General features: G+C 50.2%; 1 protein-coding gene across 1 annotated transcript in view; it reads left to right on the top strand.

Moving 5' to 3' along the window:
• The window catches only part of LOC128303123 (titin-like), a 137934-nt gene that overhangs the window by 18714 nt on the left and 98056 nt on the right, over nt 1-21164 (top strand). The window contains exons 7-14 of the mRNA XM_053039980.1: nt 1908-2099; nt 2164-3742; nt 5090-5250; nt 7226-9083; nt 9566-9945; nt 10481-11029; nt 11657-13408; nt 14278-15790. Of these exons, the coding sequence (XP_052895940.1) occupies nt 1908-2099; nt 2164-3742; nt 5090-5250; nt 7226-9083; nt 9566-9945; nt 10481-11029; nt 11657-13408; nt 14278-15790 (7984 nt within the window). The remainder of the gene's footprint in view (nt 1-1907; nt 2100-2163; nt 3743-5089; nt 5251-7225; nt 9084-9565; nt 9946-10480; nt 11030-11656; nt 13409-14277; nt 15791-21164) is intronic.

Raw genomic sequence — 21164 nt, forward strand, 5'->3', positions numbered from 1 at the left:
TTTATCTCGTCGCTTGCATTCTGCAAGTACGACAGGCGCCATCTTCATGTGTTTGCCACTTCTTTTCTATCATTACCTTTTGATCGTGCCAAGCCACACATTTGCATTTGAATAGCGCTCCCGCTGACACTAATTGCCGACCAAGCGATAAAAAATAACGTCCTACGAGTGCAGGTTGTCACGATTTCGGTATGTTTTGAACCCCAAGCTTTAATGTTTTTGATTTCTCCACCTCGGTAGAAAAAAAAGCGACCCACGGAGTATCGCGTAAATGAAGCAAAGCAAACAAAACTCTGACTCTCGGCTTTCAGCTTGTTGGCGTTACATTTTGGATGTCATAAATTGGATTACCACCGTCTTGCTTCCTGCGCGTAGGTGTGAATGGACGGGTGGAGTTAGAAATAGATGGAGACCGCGGCTCACGTCCGATGAAGGATGTCCACCCGATCAACGCACAGCTGTTGATTGGTCCAATTATTGATGGGCACACCCGGTGTTTGGTGTTTCCTTGGCACACGCAGGGTTGGGGGCCTATTTTTAATATCACGATACGAAGTAATCGTCGTGGATGAAGCAATCGATAGCTCAGTGGGCCAAGCGCAAACAGTTCCGCTAAAGATAGCAACGAATAAAATACGTGCGATCGAGCAAATGCTTGGCGCTTCACGCACACAGGGTGATGCAAAATGTTATGTCTGCAGTAGGGTGGTACATACTAGGTAGAATTGCACTTGCAATATGAACTGAAGGCAAAGGCGTTGTGCAAATGGGCGGGCGGGAAAACGTTTGTTTTTGTTTCTTCGCTTGGGACGGTTGAGGTTATGCTTTAGTTGTGTTGGGTCAAAGTACAAGGCAGAGGCTGTGCAGTGTTTACAGTACCGAGCGAGCGTCTTTCATCATTGTTTAGGGAAGGAAAGCAATTTTACATCCCTCCCATGCACTAAAAGCGAACATCTTTGGCACTTACAACGCTATACCGGGAAGCTGGCAGCAGCTTAGGGCTAAATTTGATTAGAAACCAACAATTTCCAAACGTTTCGTTGATGGAGAAGTGTTGTATTATTTAGACACGGGCGTACAACATTTACATACGACACAACAATGTTTTGGTTTTCCGATTCAAAATTAAATCCAAAACGCTCGGGATACCCGTAACGGTAGCGTACGCACAAAACGCGCCACCACAAGCATTCATCCTTAGATTCATCAACCAGAGATGCAGTGCAACGTTTCGGCAAGCGGCTCTTGGTGAACGGTTGCTGCGATCGTGCCCGATGACAAGGGACAGTGTACGCGACGTGTATACCGAGCTATGTAAATATTTATAGAACCGAAAGATTTGTTTGTTCTGGGACGACCCACGGCTTGAGCATTTGGACGTAGACGGAGCGATGGAAAGCCGAACGTTCTGGTGCGGCGAGCCGATCTGTGAATGACGAATGAGTCGTCTGGGGTCGCATCCGATGGTTTCGGGTACACGCCATCAAGCGCTCATTTCTCTGTCACTAACAATTAGCGATTGGCGCACCTGTTGCGGGTTCCACGTGCGGTTTCCACTTGCGTCGCGTGATCATGCGTGACATTTAATTACTACGCCCACCTTTTGAAGGGAGGATGTCATGTTTCGGGTGTTTGAATTGAGCAGAGCATCGCGGGGAAATTGGGTATGGGTGAAGGAGATTAGTAAGATACTTGCCAAAATGGACGAAGAATAGTCAAGATTTGTCAATTTGCTCAGTTGGATGACTTATTAGACGATGGTTGTGCATTGATGTAAGGATTTTTAATAGCGCTCTAGTATGATGAATGTTAATGAATTGATTGATAATAGTTTAATCGGATTTAGTGTGCATCTCGCCTCTGAACCATGCTCACTCTTTGCATATGATTTATATCCTCATCATCAGGACCTCGAGCGTCGAATCGATGCATTTATCAACACAGGAACGGAGCTGGTACGTCAGTATCCCGAGACAAGCCCATATATCGAGTCGGAAACGCACAAGATACGTAACGAATGGGCCGACCTGCTACGCAAACTGGAGGAACATCGTCAACTGTACAGTATCGCGGTCGAATACTTCGAGTTAATAACCACGGTAAGCTACTTAGTGCTAAAGGTCCTGTTCGGGGTTGACACTACTATACTGTCTTTCTCCACAGATTGAGGATCATTATCGCACACTAAATGCGGAACTGATTAATGCCAACAATAAGCTCACCATACTAAACAACGTGGACGTGGCAAACGATCTGGTTACCCAGGTGGACGATACGATTCGTACGCATGAGACGCGGCAGCTGGATGCATTAAAAAAGATCGCCAACCTTTCGACACAGTTGTACGGTTCCGATAAGACCGTCACCTTGTACACGGAAAATACGATACTGTTCCAAACGTTCTACAAGATCAAGACGGAGGTGTATGAACGATCGAAGGAGCTAGCAGAGCAGCAGGCACGACGCGATGAGCAGCAGCGTCAAGAGCAGCTGCAGCGTGATCAGGAACAGCAACGCTTGGAGCAGTTGCAACGAGACCAGGAACAACAGCGCTTGGAGCAGTTGCAGCTTGAACAGGAACAGCAACGTTTAGAGCAATTGCAGCGCGAACAGGAGCAGCAACGTTTGGAGCAGTTGCAGAGGGATCAAGAGCAGGAACAGCAACGGCTAGAACAGTTACAGAGGGATCAGCAACAGGAGCAGGAGCGATTGGCACAGCTTCAAAAGGAGCAGGAACAAGAGCAACAACGATTGCAGCAATTAAAGAGACAACAAGAGGATGAACAACATCGTCTAGAGTTGCTAAAACGAGAACAGGAACAGGAACAGGAACGTTTGGAGCAGTTGAAGCTGGAACAGGAACAAGAGCAACAACGTCTGCACCAGCTGAAGCGGGAGCAAGAGCAAGAACAGCTTCGAATGGAGCGTAATGAACAGGAAGTAACTGTAGTGGAAGATGTGAAAATCACCACCACAACTTCCCACGCTAGTTTACCGCACCAGCAACAGTCGTTCGATGTACAAACCATCGACGAAGAACAATACCTTCAGGAACCACAAGTTCCGTTGGTCATACAAACCGTTGAGGAGCAGGTGCACGAGCAAATTCATGAAGTCGTAACCACCAGGCAGCCGGAGACGAGCTTGCGCGTGATTCAACCCCTGGCCGATGTGTGCGTGCAGGAAGGTCAGCGGGTGCGTCTGCAATGTGTAGTAGCGGGCGTACCGGATCCAACGATCGAATGGTACAAGAACGGCATCAGCGTCCAGGGAAATCCCGACTATCGGACCAGCTTCGATCCGGCCAGTGGTGTGTGTACGCTGATGATCGACGAAACCGTCACTGCAGACAGTGCTGATATTCTGTGTCGCATTGCAAACGAAGCTGGCATTGCTGATACGTCCGCCCGTTTGCTCGTGACGGAGGCTCCACCGCCACCGAAGCCCGTCGGTACGGCACCGACGTTCACAATGCGTCTTCTAGATGGTGGTGTTGCACAGGAGGGTCAACCGTTCCAGTACGATTGCGTTGTCAGTGGTCAACCGATACCGACCGTACATTGGTACAAGAGCGATCAGTGCATCGATGGTTCGCCCGACTATCGTCAGTCGTATGATCCTGCTTCGGGTGTAGCGTCCTTGCGTATCGAGCAGGTCTACCTAGAGGATCAGACGCATTACACCTGCCGGGCGGTGAACGATTGTGGATCGGATGAAACGAGCACGTTTCTCGCGGTCAAGCGTAAGTATTGAAAGCCGATTGACTCACCGATTGAGCGATCAGATTGGCGTTCGGGTTTCGAGTGTGCTGGTGGATAACGGTGCAGTAGTTGGTGTTGCAAGAGAATGTGCTTCGCTTCTATTAAGCGATGTATTGGAACAGTGCGAAAGAAGGAACCAGAAAGTACGTGTGTATCGAACGTAAACTGAGTTCATTGTTGCATTTTCGATGGTTGCGATAGGTAGTGATGTTAGTGAAATTCATGATGGAGACGCCTGGTGTTTTATGTATAAGTGACCATGCGGCTCCATTGAGTGGTTTTTGAGGGAAATGTGTTTGCATTATTAGTCTAATGGGCATTAAGTTTTTTTTGCGATAATCTTGCAAAGTTAACAAATTTCCGATAGCTTTGCCGATAGCTAGATGCTTCAAGTGGTACAAGAGTGTCTCGTAAGAGGGACGAATAGAAATGCGCTACTACACTTTACACGAATTGGAGTATCGGAACACTTTTTGCACTTGACGGTTCTAGTTTATCCACTTACAATCTAAATCCACCACAAAGTCCGATGATTCGCAGCGATCAGGAAGGCAAAGGGCATACCACCCGCCTCGTTAGCGATGCTCCGTCACAGAAATTACACGCATCGTAGCTAACGGTGCGTTAATCTTTTGCAATAATTCCCTGCACTCAATTGAAGAAGACAGATGAGGTAAATGGGAAGCTACTTAGCCGTGCGTGCTTAAGAATCGTGCATCGTCCGAGCGTCGGTACGTCTTGCCCGAACCGATCTTCTCGGTTTCATTTGAAATTACACGCTCGATCGCATTCCTATCTGTGCGAGCGCTGTACCTCTGACCGTCAGCGTGTGTTGGCTGCATGGGTTGGGTCGCTACATTGTAGCGGCTTAGCCATAAGCCACGCCGACTTGCGATGCATCGCATCTAATGATTATGTATGAGATGGTGGAATATGATTTTCCTCCGATAAGAAGAAAGGGGTTTCAAAGCGATATGTGATGCTTGAGTTTTGTCTACCAGAAGCAAAAAAAAAACAAACCTCCTCGAGGGTTTTCTAAGCAGTAGAACGAAGGCAGAGAAGGTACGCAAATACATGAAGCTATTTTTGAGAACCTGAAAGTGCGCGCGTCCGTTGTTAGTATTTACCGATAGGGCAAACACACCGAAAACGAAGCTACTGTAGGTGGTGGTGTGTCAAAGATAGAATGGCGCTTAGCACATACAACACAACGAACGATCAGCTGCTCGCACCTGTCGGTCTAAGTCGCTACTGACAAACACATGAAATGCTGCTCAATGTGCTCTTTAATCCCGATACTAAATCCGATTTAATTTCTTTCCTAACAGCGCTGGAACCGACCGAATTTCCCGACTTCCCGGATCCGCTCTCCAATGTAATGGCGCGAGTGGGACAGAAGATACGGCTAGAAGCGAAAGTCAGCGGTACACCACAGCCGGAGCTTATGTGGACGCACGATGGCAAACACTTCACCAACCGCGAAGTTAAAGTAAGTATCTGGACGATCCACGAGGAACCCATTAAATGTCACAATAAATCTTTTTATGTAGGTTTGAATTTTAACAGCGCTATAGCTTTCAGCAAAAAGTACAACTCCTGTTGTGGAATTCTCATGTACACAGAGAGCAGAAAACACATCAATGCCTTTTTAATAGCATAATTACACAGCAAAAGCCTTCAAAACGTCATTCCCCTTACATGATTCTTGATGATGCGTACATTTTTTCCGGTGGCATTCGCCGCCTGCGCTTCAATTAAGTCATCCAGTGCGGACATCGTTTCGGGTTGTCAAACGAATTAGCGCATTCGCGTCACATTTCCCGCGCGTTTGCCAGTTTTCTCTGTCCCATCCTCATACCACCGAGCAGGATTGGATAGTCCTTGTTTGTTTGTGTTTGTATCCCTGGCGTGCGTTGTGTGTGCGTGTGTCTGTGTGGTACTTAGGGCTAGCTGTACATATTGCGTTTATTCCTAGCTTTAGTGGTCCCGAACACTCCTCTGCTGTAGTTTGATTGTTTCCCTTGCTAGATTTTCCTAAAGTCCCTTGTATTGTTGTTTTGTAATGTACTATTGTTGTTGATCGTTGGGTAATGTGAAGGTATCGCACTACTCCAACGTCCTCTCCTTCCGATTGCTGGGTGCCGTAACAACGAGCGTTTATCGTTATTTATTCCACGATATGTTCCAATTCTGTAGATTTTAATTATAATGGTTAAAAATAGATAATTTTCTCTCTCGGTCTAGCCGGAGACGTCGGGCCGGACTAGACGTGCAGATCCTATCGGTGTGAGCGATGTGAAGAGGTGTTCGCGCATGCTCCGGTTTACTGGTTAGTAGACGATGCATACAGGCGCAGATTGAACTGGTGACAAACTGTCGAGTCTGTCGTGCCAGATGAGGGAGGAAAGCAGCCACCAACACTAGCAAATGCTGGTGTATGATAGCACTGGGCGATGTTATGACACCGGCTGATGTTGTTCAAAAGGTGTTGTGCGCAGCCGTGCCGTCGTATGTGAAAAATGGGATCAGTTCCAGAAGATGAAAGGTGTTGCACGTACGGTTTGTTTGTGTGTCCGTGCACAATCATGAGCTGCAATACCTGAACGTAAGAGAGAAATACAGCACCCCCAACAAGGGAGGTAAAATCTGAGAATGAACTAAAAGTACCGTGAACTCCAAGAACTGTAGCTATTGCTATCACTTCGAACGATCGTACGATGTCCTTGATTTTGCTTCCGTCCAACATGCATTTCTTGACATGCGTATTATTGTCGTAAATGTTTGCATAAACAAATTTATTAACAATATCAAACTCGCCACTTCCACCCAGCCCATGTGAAGCTGTAACCGGAGCAGTGACACGTTGAAAGAGGAGATTGGTCGGTTGAATGAACTTCTCTCCGTCCAGCTATCCAGGCAAGGGGCCCACGGGTCTTTAAAATCTGAACATGGAAACAAGTGTCCTACAGTGGCAAAGGTGGAAATGTGAAAAACGGTTCGAAAAAACGTCTTCTCTCTTTCGCTCATTTTCACCATAATGTCCCGGCTCATCTTTCACCCGCCGCAGATAGACTTGCGTTGAGGGTTGAGATCGTTTCGTTCCACAAGATCCAATGCGAGATTTAATTTCTACGCGCTTGTTTTGTGTGTGTATGCGTGTGTTGAGGCTATAAATCAGTATATGTCTTGAAGGAGGATTAGCCTTCGGTTTACGCTCGGTTCAATCTCGTAACGATCTGGTACAGAGTGAGACGAGAATATTTGTCCCCTTGGTTCCGGGCCTGGGGTTGGGAGGTTTTTCTGAACGTGGATATGCTTCGCAGATAGACCACCAACGGGCATTACGACGACAGGCGCAACGGTGTGACTACTACACCGGCAAACCATTCACCACGACTACAACGCTGATGATGGCCCTGGGGGAGTAGAGTTCGCTACTGAATGTGTCCCGTTCTTCATTTTAGTTCTTCTACGAAAACGGCCGAGCGCAATTGGTCATAGACGAGGCATTCCTGAAGGATGCTGGTGTCTACACGCTGACCGCCAAGAATATCGCCGGTGAAAAGTGCTGCTCGTGTAATGTGGTGGTGAAGGGTCGGCTACCGAACGAAACCAGCGACTCGGAACTAGCAAGCGATATGGAGCCAGTGAAGCCCGCGGTGCAGCTGCCGTTGCGGGATGTGTCAGTGTTCGAGGGTAAACCAGTGCGGCTGGACTGTGTGATTGTGGGACAGCCGGAGCCGGAAGTGATCTGGTATCATGGCGAGCGGCCAGTGAAGGAGTCGACCGACTTTCAGCTACTCTTCCAGGGCGATCGCTGCTCGCTGGTGATCCGCGAGGCCTTCCTCGAGGACGCGGGCGAGTACCGGGTGGTCGCTATTAATAGCGCGGGTGAGGCGTCGAGCCAATGCTCGGTGTTGGTCACACCGCTGAACACGGCTGAACCGGCGGTACGTCAGCCGGCCGAGCGAGTGTTGCCGGTGGTCGGTGCACCGCCGCGCTTCGAACGGCTGCTAAGCGACATCCTCGCGGACGAAGGGGAACGGGTGCAGTTCGAGTGTGCTGTGAGTGCGGACCCGCGGCCAACTATCCGGTGGTTCGTGAACAACCGCGAGATCCCAACCGATGTGACCGTGTCACCGCGCGTACACTGTGTGGTGCGAGACGACGGTGTAGTGAAGTTGATCATCGAGCGGGTACTGCCGGACGATAAGGGTGTCTACACGGTGAAGGCCGCCAACGTGTCCGGTGAGGCAAAGTGTTTCTCCAACCTGATCGTGAAGTCGATCAACGCGCCCGAATTCGAGGCGGTGAGCACGCCCGCCTTCCTCACCGAGAGTGTGGTATGTCCGACGTTCCGTGAGCTGTTTGCGGATCGTGTCGTACGTCAGCACGAGCCGACCAAGTTCGAGTGTATTGTTATCGGCAAACCACAGCCGAAGATACGCTGGTTCTTCAATGATCAGCCAGTGCAGGGACATGATTTTCTCGTGTCGACCAGCGGCGATCGACAGGTGCTCACCATACCCGAGGTACGCCCGGAGCTAACCGGTAAGATCACCTGCTACGCAGAGAACGAAGCAGGCAATGCACAATGTGTCGCGATCGTACAGCTTCTCGAACAGTTAGGCTCCATCGGTCCTGCTCCAATGCCGGAATTAAACCTACCGATGACCGAATCAATGCAGCAGGTTGACACGAGCGGTTCTTCGTGTGTGACACTTCAGAAGCACGTTACGACCAGCTCATCGTCATCCTATTCCTCCTCCTCGATGGCCACCGTCCAGCAGAACGGTGTGGCTCACACGCATTCGGAGGTTCATGCAGAGTCGGCCAAATTGGACCGCTCGTTCCACCAGGAAGGTGACCAAGCCCCTCAAATCGCTGAAGCGACAGAACATCAGTGCTACGATAAAGTGAACGATCAACCACCGACCGTACAACACGAGGCGTCCTCGTACGTCGGTGTCGCTCCGAACCTCGAAACGATCATTGCAAACTCGGGACAAATCAGCACGGGCAAACCGGCGAGACGCAACATGGCGCCACGGTTTGTGACGCCATTCAACGGCAAGATCGTCGACCAGGGTGCTGACGTTATCATCGAGGGCATTGTCGATGGGTATCCGACACCCGAGGTGCACGTCACGAAGAATGACGTTGAGCTGCAGCCGGATGGTGAACGGATCCAGGTGTCCTATTCGCTCAATAAGATCGTCGTCGAACTGCGCAATGTATCGCCGCTCGATGCGGGCCGATATACGGCCACTGCTTCGAATGCGGCTGGAGCATCTACCACTACGGCGGATCTGGTAGTCAAAAGTAAGCCTTCCTGTCTGCTTTACTCCAACCAATCTCAATTCCTGGAGAATCTGATAAGCTTCCTGATTATTTATAACGATGCTTAGTTTGCCGTCATTTGAGATATTTAGACACGAATCATTTCTTGGCAGAAATGATCCAGAAATGCCTTTTACAATTGACTGTAGGAGTCCAATATTTTTGTCTAAATTTTGGAAAAAAGAGTTTTATCAAAACTCATTTTGGGAACATTTTTGGAAAATATTGAAAAGGATTTTGAAGGATCGTAAATTGGAGCTAAACCTTTGAATGTACAGGAAGCTTATCGGTATCTATTGTTACCTTCTCGAATTGATTATTTTCCTGGGTTCCATCCCGGGGTTTTCTCTTTCCCTATATTCACCACATATTTCCCCTTTCTCTGGTTTCACGTGATCGCCCTTCCCATCCTGCATCTCGTTTGTTGCGGTGTACATTTCGTGTTCAACCCCTCGATTCCCCAGAATCCATCTTTCCGCCGGTGTTTGGCAGACGTCTGCAGGCGCAAACCGCCCGCAACGGTGATCGGATCGTGTTGGACGTGGAAGTGTCCGGCACACCCGAACCAAGCGTCACCTGGTTCAAGGATGGCCGCTCGGTTCAGGATGCGCTCGCACCCGGCAGTTACGCACTGCAGCAGGTGGGCTGCTGCTTTAAGCTAGTCTTCGAGCAGGTCACAATGGCCGACACGGGCAAGTACATGGTGGTGGCAACGAATGCCGGCGGAGAAGCGCAAAGCACGGCCGACATTGCCGTGCTACAGTGTGAAAGTGCGGCACAGCCGGCACCACAACCCGCACCCCAGAAACATGTCTCGTTTGTGGACATGGTCCAACAGCAGCAGGTAAATACGAGACACGCCGCCCAAGCCGGTGGGCCTGTGTGGGAGTGTGCTTGCGTGTGTTTGCTTTCTAGTGCATCAGTAGCAGGTGTGCGTGTGTGCTTTGCTTAGTGGTCACAATATTGTGACTGATCACCACTTTTCCAGCGCCATCTAGTAGCAAAGTAGTGGTCCGCCATTCATGAAGACTTCCCAGCAATCCTCGAAACAAGCACTCGGAATATCACCTTTCATAATCGATCATCTACATATTCTCTTTCTCTTTCTTTCTGTTCTGATCTTTCTATCTATCGTTTCATTCACGATATGTTTTTGTGAATCGAATTTCATCGTTATCACGCCATTCCACCCCGACATCTGCACATATCTCGACAACTCAAAACACACACTGGTCGCCCCAAAAATAATAATAATAATAATAATAAAACACGCACTTCGCAATCGCAAAATGTCACCTCGCTCAATCGTGTCACGTTCGTCGCACTCGCTTCGTGCTTGCTGTCGCACCGGCCTCCACTGCCTTGCACCGCCCCGATAGCCTCGATCGGATGAGGCGTTCGAAGGCGAGGGTGGTGGTTTCAGTGCCCGGCAGGAGTACGCGAGCGAGGCGAAACTGCACGGACCGACGACGGAGTCGACGATAGTCACGGAAACGCGCCGCACGACCGAGGCGACGATGCGCATGGAGCACAAGATCAGCTTCCCCGATCTGCCGGTGCGTTTCTCGCAACGCACGCAAACGCCCACGGTGCCGACGGTGACCGAGGGCACGAGTCCGATTGCTGACCCGTCGGCGCACCAGAGCATGGGCACCAATACCGAGCACGTAGCGACCCGGTCGGACGCAACGCAGACGGGGACGGTCGACGTACCGATCACACCAACACCGGCGCAACACGCACCGGCACCGGCTCAGCCACCGACGATGGCGAACGTTCGGCTCCCAGCTCAGTCCGAATCGAAACGGGAGAGTAGCAGCATCAGCATCAGCAGCAGTACCACCGTTGTGCGCGATCGACCGAAGTCATTCGAACCTCTGTTGCAGCAGCCGCCACCGCCGGTCAACGGTGATCTCACGGCACAGTTGGTAGGTGCAGAGGTGTCTTTAAACCTTCCACCGCCGCCACCACCACCAGCCGGTCACGGTATGCAGAACTACCCGCCGGCAGTGGAGGGCAAGCGAGTGGACTTTTTGAAGCCACAGCCGGAAACGATCCCGACGCCCCCGATAGGAACGATGTTTCAGTCGGAGGTGGACGGATCGGCACCACCGAAATTTCCGCATCCCGAGCAGGTTCCGAAAATCGCTGTGGCCCAACACCGCCCCACACCGGCCTACCGACCGAGACCTTCGAGCCTGCCGGAGGCACGTGCCCGAAGCAGTTCCCCTCGACCGTCGGCTGACGCGATCGCAATGGAACGGTTGTGGTCGACTCCGAAGGCGTTCGGGTCGTTTGGTTCGCGGGCGGCTGAAGAGCCAGTGTCCCAAGTGTACCGGCAGTACCGACCACCGCCGACCGTCTTTTCATCTTCATCCTCTTTCACCAAGCATACTACTACTTCCACCACTCAACAACAGCAACCACCACAGCAAGAACAACAACTACAACAACACCACTATTCGACACTTCCGTTCGCACGCAAGCAAACGAAACCGCACCAAGTGCACAACACCGCTAAAGCTCGTTCCGATTCGATTCGATCCGATTTTCAGCCGATATACCAGCAACCCGCACCGTCAGCTGCCACCAACGCACCAACCCCGACCCAGATGTACTCATCCTTTTCCTCGACGCAGCAGTTCCAAGCGTCGTCGACGCTGGCACAGCAACAATACTCGCAGTCATCGATGCAGTACCAACCGTTCAAGCCTTCGCTCGCTGTGGAGGCACCTGTTCGTGCACCTTCACCAGCCCCGGTGCCGACCTTCGTACCGAGTCAGGCAGCTCCACCACCAACCCAGAGCTTCCCACCGAAGATGGTTCCCTTCAAGCCGACTCCAGCTCCTTCCGCTGCACCGGCGATGTTCACTCCAACACCGGCACCAGCACCGGTTCCAGTGTCTGTTCCGGTTCCAGCTGCTGTTCAGCCATTCAATGCAGCAGTACCTGCGCCAAGCTGCACTTTGACTCCGATTGCTGGAGCTACTCCAGCCTTCCTGGCTGGTCCGTCCTACAACCAGACGCCGCAACCGTTTAAGCCACTTCCGCCACCCACTATTACGCCTAGTGCTCTAGGTGGCTCTACTCCAGCTGCTGCTCTGCAACCGGATACGTTTAGTCAGGCAGCGTACGCCCCACCGCAGGCGCCACCACAAGCCTACGCACCACCAGCTCCAGAGCCTACTGGTCCGATTTCGTTGCCTCCATATCAGGAGCCACTTTCGTTCTCATCTCAACCTACCGTTGAGCCACTGTATCCTGGTCAGCTGGGCTATCAGCAGCCCACTCAGCAGCAGCCGCCTCAACAGTATCAACAACAGGTGGAACAGCAGCAGCAGCTGTATCAGCAACAACAGATGTACCAGCAGCAGGTGTATCAGCAGCAGCAGCAGCAGCAGCAACAGATATACCAACAGCAACAGCAGCAGCAACACTTCTACATGGAGCAGCAGCAGGAGGAAGAGGTCTACAAGAAGAAGTCCGTGAAGGAGACGAAGAAAATCTTCGAAGAATCACTGCTGCAGCAGCAGGCCGCGTACGGCGAACTGAAGGCACCGCGTATAGTCCAGGGCGTTCGTTTGCCCGTGGCAGCGCCGTTACCACCAGACTTTGGGTACGGTGCGATCGCGGAACTCGGTCTCGAGCCAGGGCCCCAGCCGACGATGGGCTACGCTCCGAAGGCCTCGAACGAGCGCAAGAGCTCCTACTACCGGGAGCAGATCGAGCAGTCCTTGCTGGAGAGCATGGACAAGGAACCGGAGCGTGTTCCGGCAGGCGGTGTCAAGATTATCCCGCCCAGTCCGCGCAAGAAGTCGAAACCGTCACCGACGGCGGTGGGACAATCGGACACCGCTGGAGGAGCGCCTGCGCCGTTCGAGCAGCCGGCAGAGCTGCAGCAGGGCCTGGGTGCCAAGACCAAGAGTCCGTACACCGCCACCGAGAGCGAGTACGAGAGTGACCTGGACGGTACCGGAGCCCGGCGCCAGAACGGCTATCTGGCCGACACGGAGGAGGTCGTGCAGAAGACGGCAGCCGTATCGTTCGAGCAGCAGCAGACGATCGAGAGCTTTAGCACCTCGAGCAAGGTAGAGTCTCACTCGTCGGTCGTCAGTGAGGTTGTCCAGCAACAGTCGGCCCAGGTAGCGATGGTTGAACAGCAGCAGATGGGCCAGGAGCAACAGCAGCAGCAGGTGTTCCAGGAGATGTCTCAACAGCCGATCGCAACAGAGGAACTGGCGCAGCCACAGGAGCAACAGCAACAATCCGAGGAAGTGATTATCTCATCGTCGGAAACCGTCCAGAAGGTTCGCAAAAACGCATGTTGTGTTGTGTGTGTATGTGTGCGAAAGTTCCTCCCAAAATTTCGTAACTGATTATTTACCGGTGCTCACCCGTAGTCTAATCCAGAGGTACCTTTTCCGAGGCTGCTGTTCAGCCCGGTTCCTATCGCTGTTTAACATTGTTCCTCTCTGGTGTGCCTTAATATGCGTGAGTGTCGTTTCGCTTAATCCTTAATCAACAACTAGCACGGTCGTGTAGCTGGTAGAATCGCCGTGAAATTTGTCCCTCAAAACCACCATCCACCACCAAGAGGACCGTGACCGTCAGAGCGGCAAACCAGGCAGTATCTCGATTCGTTGCGTGTGGTGCGTGAATCTGTTACTGTGACTACGAACTAATCGATCTATGTCAATGTTTATTTTAGCGTTCTTTGTGTTCTTTTTCTGTTCCTCGATTTCACGATCGACCGTCAAAAGAGTGGCCTGTCGGGGTTGCTCACAGCGACACGATACGTCAAGATGCTTCTTCCTCGCACAGCCAAGACCGACCCAAACGACATGGCGTCGGTGGTGCTGCGCGCGCGACGATGTGCGAAATTTGTGTGTCAATGTGAAATTCCTTTCGTTCCGAACTGTTGTGTAGCGTTATTTTAATTGGCTTGCTCGTACAATGGTGTCTGTTATTTGCTAATCTATGTCTTTCTTTTTCTCCCTTTCTGTTTTTGTGTTTTATTTTTATTCTACATTTTTGCTTTCCTGTCCGCCTATTCTCTATCAACGTCCTTCCTGTCTCTTGACTTGTGTATCGTTACTTTGTATCCTTCTGTATTCCTTCAAAACCTTTCCTCGACGTTTTGTAACGTTGACTTGGACTATCTTTCGCTGTACTGTAGGAAACGGTTGAGGAGAGCAAGAGCAGCTTCTTGGTTAACAACGATCTGCCGGAGGACTTGCAACCGGTGAAGGTACTGCCAACTGAGGAACCACTGCCGACACTCAAGCATGTTCCAGTTCCGGCCGCCGTACAGCCAGTGCCCGAGCAGGCACCCGCTCCTGAACCTGCCATTGTGGAGCCTCAGCAGCCTCTCCAGCCGCAGCTGCAACAACCCGATCCGATTGCCCCGACTCCGGTGCAGCAGAATGGATATCCGACGCCCAGTCCGGCACAGCCATTCCTGTCGGACTATGAAAGTGACGCAGCGGCTCCATCGCTGGCGGGTTACAAATCGGTCCATCCGGTGTTTGCGCCACCAAAGCAGGAGTTCGCGTCGGACCCGGCTGCACCGCCCCCGTCAGTATTCGACCCTATCGACAAAATTCAAGCGAACCAAGTCAGCGCACCAACCGATGCACCAAAGATTGAGAAGCCAAAAGCAATCAGCTACGTTCAGCAGCAACAGCAACAGCAATACCAGTCGTACCAGCAACAGCAGACCTCCTCCTTCCAGCAGCAGTCTTATCAGCAGCAGTCTTATCAGCAGCAGCAGCAGCAACAGCAGCAGTCGTTCCCGCCTGCAGTGCAATCAATGCCGGCGCAGTACTACACCTCGGTGACGGCTCAGCCCGTGCACAACACGATCGCCACAGAGACGTCCAACTCGCTGCACATGAAGGAGATGACGGAGAGCAGCAACCGGGTTGTGAACATGCAGCAGACGAAGCGTGTGGTCAGCTTGGAGCAACAGCAGCAGCACCAACAACAGCACCAACAATCGTCTGTGTTCATGCAGAAACCGGGACGGTTTACACCGGGAGAGTATCGGGACAGCGATGGTTACGATAGCGATGGTACACGCATTCGTCCAATGTGGACACCGAATCCGTCGGACAGTGATGAGCCGCACTATCGCAGCGTGCGTCCAAACTTCCAGCAATCGCGCTCGGCGAGTCTGCCACGTCAGCACGAACGCATTCAAACGCCGATGGAGTTCGATACGCTACCGGTACAGATGCCAACCAAGATCGACCTGTCCGCCGGTGTGGAGTCGAGTCAGCATCAGCGCAGCAGTTCGCTCTCCCGCCAAAGCACTCAGATCGAGACAACCACTACGATGACGACGGAAACGCTGAAGACGCAAACGCTGGATCGGTACGCATCGAAGCGATTGGCCACTACGCCAGTGCCGAACACGCGCGACGATATGGCGGTCAAGGCGCATCGGGTCGCGCCCATCAACTACATCCAGAAGCAGGCGGACGGTATGGCACAGACGTTTAAGACGAAGGCTTACCACTTCAACAACGAGGTAATGACCGACATGAAGAAGACACCGATCAAGCCGATCCTGAAGAATGCGTACGGGGCTCCGATGGCTCAGCCACAGCCGCCACAGCCGATAGCGCAACCGCAGGCTACTGCTGCCCCACCACAGGTCTACCGGGAGGAGTCACGAGTATCGCAATATGGTGAGTACTGCATTCCCACCAAGTTTCTATCTTCATATCTATCCCCCTTCGTTATTGTTTCGAACCTCATGTGATCATTGGGTCACCAACCTGAATACGAGTTCACACTCGACTGCGGGCAGCGGTTCACCTTTGGACAGGCGGTGCAGGATGTTGTGTTCGATTCGAGGCAAACGCTTTGCAAATTGTCAAATCCCGTGTGAAAGCTAGACATTTTCGCTTGCTTGCATAATCGTACCACAGATTCTTACAGATGAAGGAACGATTATAAAACAGCCACACCGAAATAATAAAAACCACTGCTCGCAACTTCCGTGTGGATCGTTGTTCTATCGGTTCTCCCAGTCGTTCCGCCTGACGACTGTGTTCCGATGGCGCAATGTGAACAACGGCGTGTAATCGAGGCTGACGGTTACCATGGCAGACGGGTTGAGTGTTCTCCCTTCCCATAAAAACATGTCGTGCCGTTCTGTCCTGTTGTTCGCCTCCCCCAGGGGATGATCGACAGCGCTGAGATGAAGAAAATCGCCACCGCTTCTACGCTCTAGATCACCGCGTACATCGCGGGATTTGTGTTGTTTTCCCATACATTTTCCCTCGCCCGAATCGAACATCTCCTGCTCGTTCTCGTCCGGGTTCGAATAGCCGGCCAGTTTGGGAGCCTGTGTGTAGAGAGAGGCAGCATCTATTTTTAACATGCCTTACCCGCTGAGAAAAATCATATTTTGCCTCGCTCACCTCGCGCGTGTTGAGTTTTGGGTGGAAGGTGCACGGGTCCCATCCACCCATCCGCAACGGTGTGATGTCCATTGCTTGCGCCTGTTTAACTACCGCTATATAATTCTGCCTTCCTAGCCTCTTCTGTCATAGCCACATCCATTAGCCATTACATCAGAGTGCTCTGCTCAATTTTGTTGTCTTTTTTACTATCTACTACTACCACTGCTACAATTACTACTATACCCACTGCTGGTGCTACTGTTTCGATGATCATCAAAATCGCTCTTTGCGAAGTGATTGTGGTTGTTTTTATTTTTGTTCCTTGCTTGGTATTTTTTTCCTTTCTTAATGTTCATCGATTAGTAGCTGGTACGACTTGCTTTTCAGCCTTTACCACCTTTTTTACGATGATATTGCTTTGTTTTGCTCGTTTGAGTTTTGATTTTGAGTTTTATTTTTGTTTTTTATGATTTGTCGTTGTTATCTTTTCTCTTACATATTACCAATTAACATAAACATATCTGTGATTTCTGCTTTTAAAGTTACATAACCAGCAGTTTATATGGTTTATTTGTAACACACTTACCTTATACACTTAAATACCGCCCTATTCCTGACATGTGGGGTATGTTTGATGAACTGTGTTGTGTTTCTTTATACGAACGAATACATAATCAGGCACGAAACACGTCGATCCCGACACTGGAATCATCTACTTCAAGTACGATTTCGGGTACGAGTTCGGCATCATATTTCCGGGAGAGGGCCACCGAATAGTGGCCGGACGTGCCGGTGGTGGTAACGGTAGGAAACATCCGCGGTACACCCAAAATACAGCGCAGTTCGCCGCAGGTGACATCGAGGTGCCGGTACAGCACGAGCGCACCAGAGACTATTACCGCACCAGTAATCGCGGCGGTCTAATGCCTGGACCGACTCCGTACGGTGTACGGTCTGCCTCGGTACCGGCGACAGAAATGCACGCTAGCGCGCGGTACGGCCCAGTTCCGTTTGCTACGCCTGAGTCTGCGTTCCGTGGAGAAGGAAGCGGTCGGTCGACACCGTCACGCGGCCATAGCAACAGGAACAGCTATTGTGCCACACCAGGTAGTTCGCTCCATCTCAAGATATCGATATTGTCCAGCACGCTACGAGGCTGTTGCTGTTGAGCCATTCATAACAGCACACAATGTTGCACTTTGCTGAAGCCACACTAGCAGCGAAAGCTTGACGGGCGTGACTTAAATGTGATGCGCTTTGAATGTCAAACCTCAGTTACTGTCGTCGTGTCTAAATGAATTGGAGATGAGGGTTTAGCTTGGAATGTGAATCTTAGAGGAGAATGTTGCTTTTTCTCCAAAGCTTATTATTGTCAGCATGTTTGATGTCGTCCAACTAATACTTTCCAATCAGTCTCGTGATATCATTGCCAGTAGACATCAGGTGTCCAAGAAGAATTTTCCCCAGAACACATGGCGACTAGCCGTGTGCATCTGTTTCCACCTAGCTAGGGTGGATTGCAAATTCAAATTTTAGCAGATCATTCAACTCTTTAAGCGCGGCTCTTATCTCTTTTGAACGGGAAGCAGGCTGTCAAGTGGCGGCCTCTTAACTAATCACACTGTCGACAGCCGTGAAGGATCCGGAAGGGAGAGGTCACAGCATAGCAATAGCGCAAACGCCTTTTGCGACTGGGGAGAAAGCAACGAAATCGGGGAGAACTTTTGCGTAAATCAGCTTGCTGACGGGCGCCGAGAATCGACCAAATTGTCACATCGGATCGTCGTCGCCAGATGCGTCGCCGTCGGTGTCTTATGTCGCAAATTGTGTGACGTACGGGTGTGTGATGCCTTGATGGCCTACAGTTACATAATGACAATTAAAAAGAGTTTTCTTGTAGATGTCTGAGGGCACCCCTCGATGGTGTAGATTTTATATTTCTTTTCTTTATTCCTAATTCGCTCGGTACTTGTTTGCCAGCGCCAACATGTTTGTTCCTTTTTTATCATTTGTCGAACGAATGGCTGGTAGTAGAAACATGATATGATGGTACGCGGTGCACATTAAGCAATGAGGAAAATACTACAACACCGACGATCAACAGCGCTAGAAAACACTCCGGATAGTTACTGGCTAGGGTCGGGAAATTCGTTCGGAAAGTATTTTCAGCACCCTATCCCACCCATTCTCGCCTGTTCCGACCATCCCCACAGTAGCACGACTGCGCGGTGAAGGAGCCGGACGAGAAATGGGAACAGTGGCTCTGCTCACACTGTACTAACGGTGCGACAACATCATCGTCTTCTCCTTCTACCCTAGCAGAACCAAACGCAAGGGAAATCTTGATAATTTATTGGCACAATTGTTGGGACATGAGCATTTTCCGCCTGAACTACACGACATATGTGTGCGCAACTCTGCTGGGTAGGGGTTTCTGTTATTGTCCCAAATGTTGATGGTTTCTGCAACTGAAACCACACAAGAAGATTTGCCTCTAGACGAAGTATTTCTCGGATGGGGAATGATGAATCTATTCCGCGAAACCATCCACTTTACCCAGCGCTACTCATTGCGATATTCATTCTCAAGATTCCCACACCGATACCTTCTTAGATCTAGACAAGGATTCGCATGCATGTTTACTGCTGTATGTTTATGTACATGAATTTATTATGCCGTTTGTGCTTGCATCGTCCAACTTGAGCCAAGAGCCAATGCAGACGACAAGGTAAGTGCTGAGCTTATAACTGTCAAATGTGCCTTTAGTAACCGTCAAACTATACAGTAACGTTCAAACCAACTCGTACTGCGGCAAAGTTTCTAACAACTCTCAAATTCCCAAGTTCTCAAAACCAATTATTATCAGAATTATCTGCATTGAATACGAGTTGGTCTGGAACATACTGATCGTCCGTCGATCGAATTTTTTTTGCGCATGATCATGTTGCTTTCGTATCGCCACCTGTTAACATATGAGTGCTATTCGTGTGTATGCTGTGCTATGCTGTGTGCGTGTGTTTATGTAGTACGCTCTGTAAAACATCGCTCCACGTTGTGACTCCAAAAACTGCAATGGGCTAATCTCGTACGTCCACACTTTTGCGTGCATCCAGATCCGGCAGCTCAGGGATTAAATCGATCCACGACTAGCACGCCAAACGTGAAGCATCAGGAAGAAGGAGTTCCTACCAAAACGCCCTTGTTCGTCGCTGTAAGTATCTCTCGCCTGTTAGCATATCGAGCTGAAATTGTATTGTGTTTCTCAACGTTGTGGGTTTATTCCTTTTTTTAGCCATTGAAAGACATCGCAGTTGTCAGTGGACAACCGGCGCGTTTCGAGTGCATCGTAGCATGCGATGCAGCACCATCGATTCGCTGGACGAAGAACGAGGCACCGATCGAGGAAGGGTACAAGTTTATGCCAGAATATCGCAACGGCGTCTGCCGTCTATCGCTGCCGGTGGCCTATGAAGGTTAGGAAGCTGCCCGAGTCGAAAGGAGACTAACACCGAGAACCACTGCGCAAGACTAACGTGTTTTCGTATAATTTGTCTCCATAGGTGATGCAGGCCGGTACTGCTGCCTGGCCGAGAACCATCTCGGCTATGCGGCCACCTGTGCCGAGCTGACGGTGGCAAACAGCGATTGGAGAGCGAACCAGTAAGAGGAATCGGACAGAATTCTAGTCCCTCTAAAAGAATCATGCAGTAAATGTGGTCCAGTTTCCACGTCCACACGTCGAATAGAGAGGGAATCGCCTCCGCGAACACAACAGCTAGACTCGAATGGGCATGCTTCAATGATAAGAAGTTTAATTTTGGTTTTTGAAATTATGATGCTAGCGGAAGCAAGATTTGCCAAATTTCCGTTCGCGACCTCGACGTGTAATATTCGATCATGTAGTTGTAAACGCTGTGTTGCTTTTATTGATCACCTCTTGCTTTATATATCTATACGTATAGGGTTTTTTTCTGTTCATCTGTTCATCGGTTTGTTATGACGCCTTTCGCTTTAAAATATGTCGAATCCGCTTCAAAGCACACCCACTGAACACAACTGTTCTGTGAGAACTTGTGACTGTGTCTGTCTGCTTCATTGCATCATAGAGTCACTGTGTTCTGTTTATGTTTGAGCCTTTTTTGTGCTTCTTACCGGAAGATAACGCAATTAAAAAAATAGCAAAAGTTTGAAAAGATAATCTCGAACCGCTTGACCGATATATCGAGCCGACATCAAGCATGATCTGTCAAGCAGCGTAACGTGACGTTCGCTGGAAAGGTGGGCCTCAAGAAGATAAGGAAGCAACTGTTTAATAATTACGAATTGTCGAAACTCTGTTTCGATTGGATGCGAGTGGTGTTATTGTACCAGTTTTTGTTCTTTGAGCAATCGAAATCGTGTTTGATGTTTATGTTTCAACTGTATTTAACTCGAACCGACTCCCACTGTTATTCCTTCTCCCGCATCATCCTGCTGTTTGCATCGAACCGACCCATCCCTCTTCCCCCAATCATTTTACTGTCCGCTAAATGATTTGTCACATATTGGAGAACTATATAATGTAACGAAGTGAAAGTGAATACGAGTTGTTTTTTTTTTAATATGATGTGAAACACAACGCAATAAATGCAAATGTACGAAATGAACAGGAAAT

This window comes from Anopheles moucheti, chromosome 3, assembly GCF_943734755.1.
Source record: "Anopheles moucheti chromosome 3, idAnoMoucSN_F20_07, whole genome shotgun sequence".
In the NCBI taxonomy this organism is placed as follows: domain Eukaryota; kingdom Metazoa; phylum Arthropoda; class Insecta; order Diptera; family Culicidae; genus Anopheles; species Anopheles moucheti.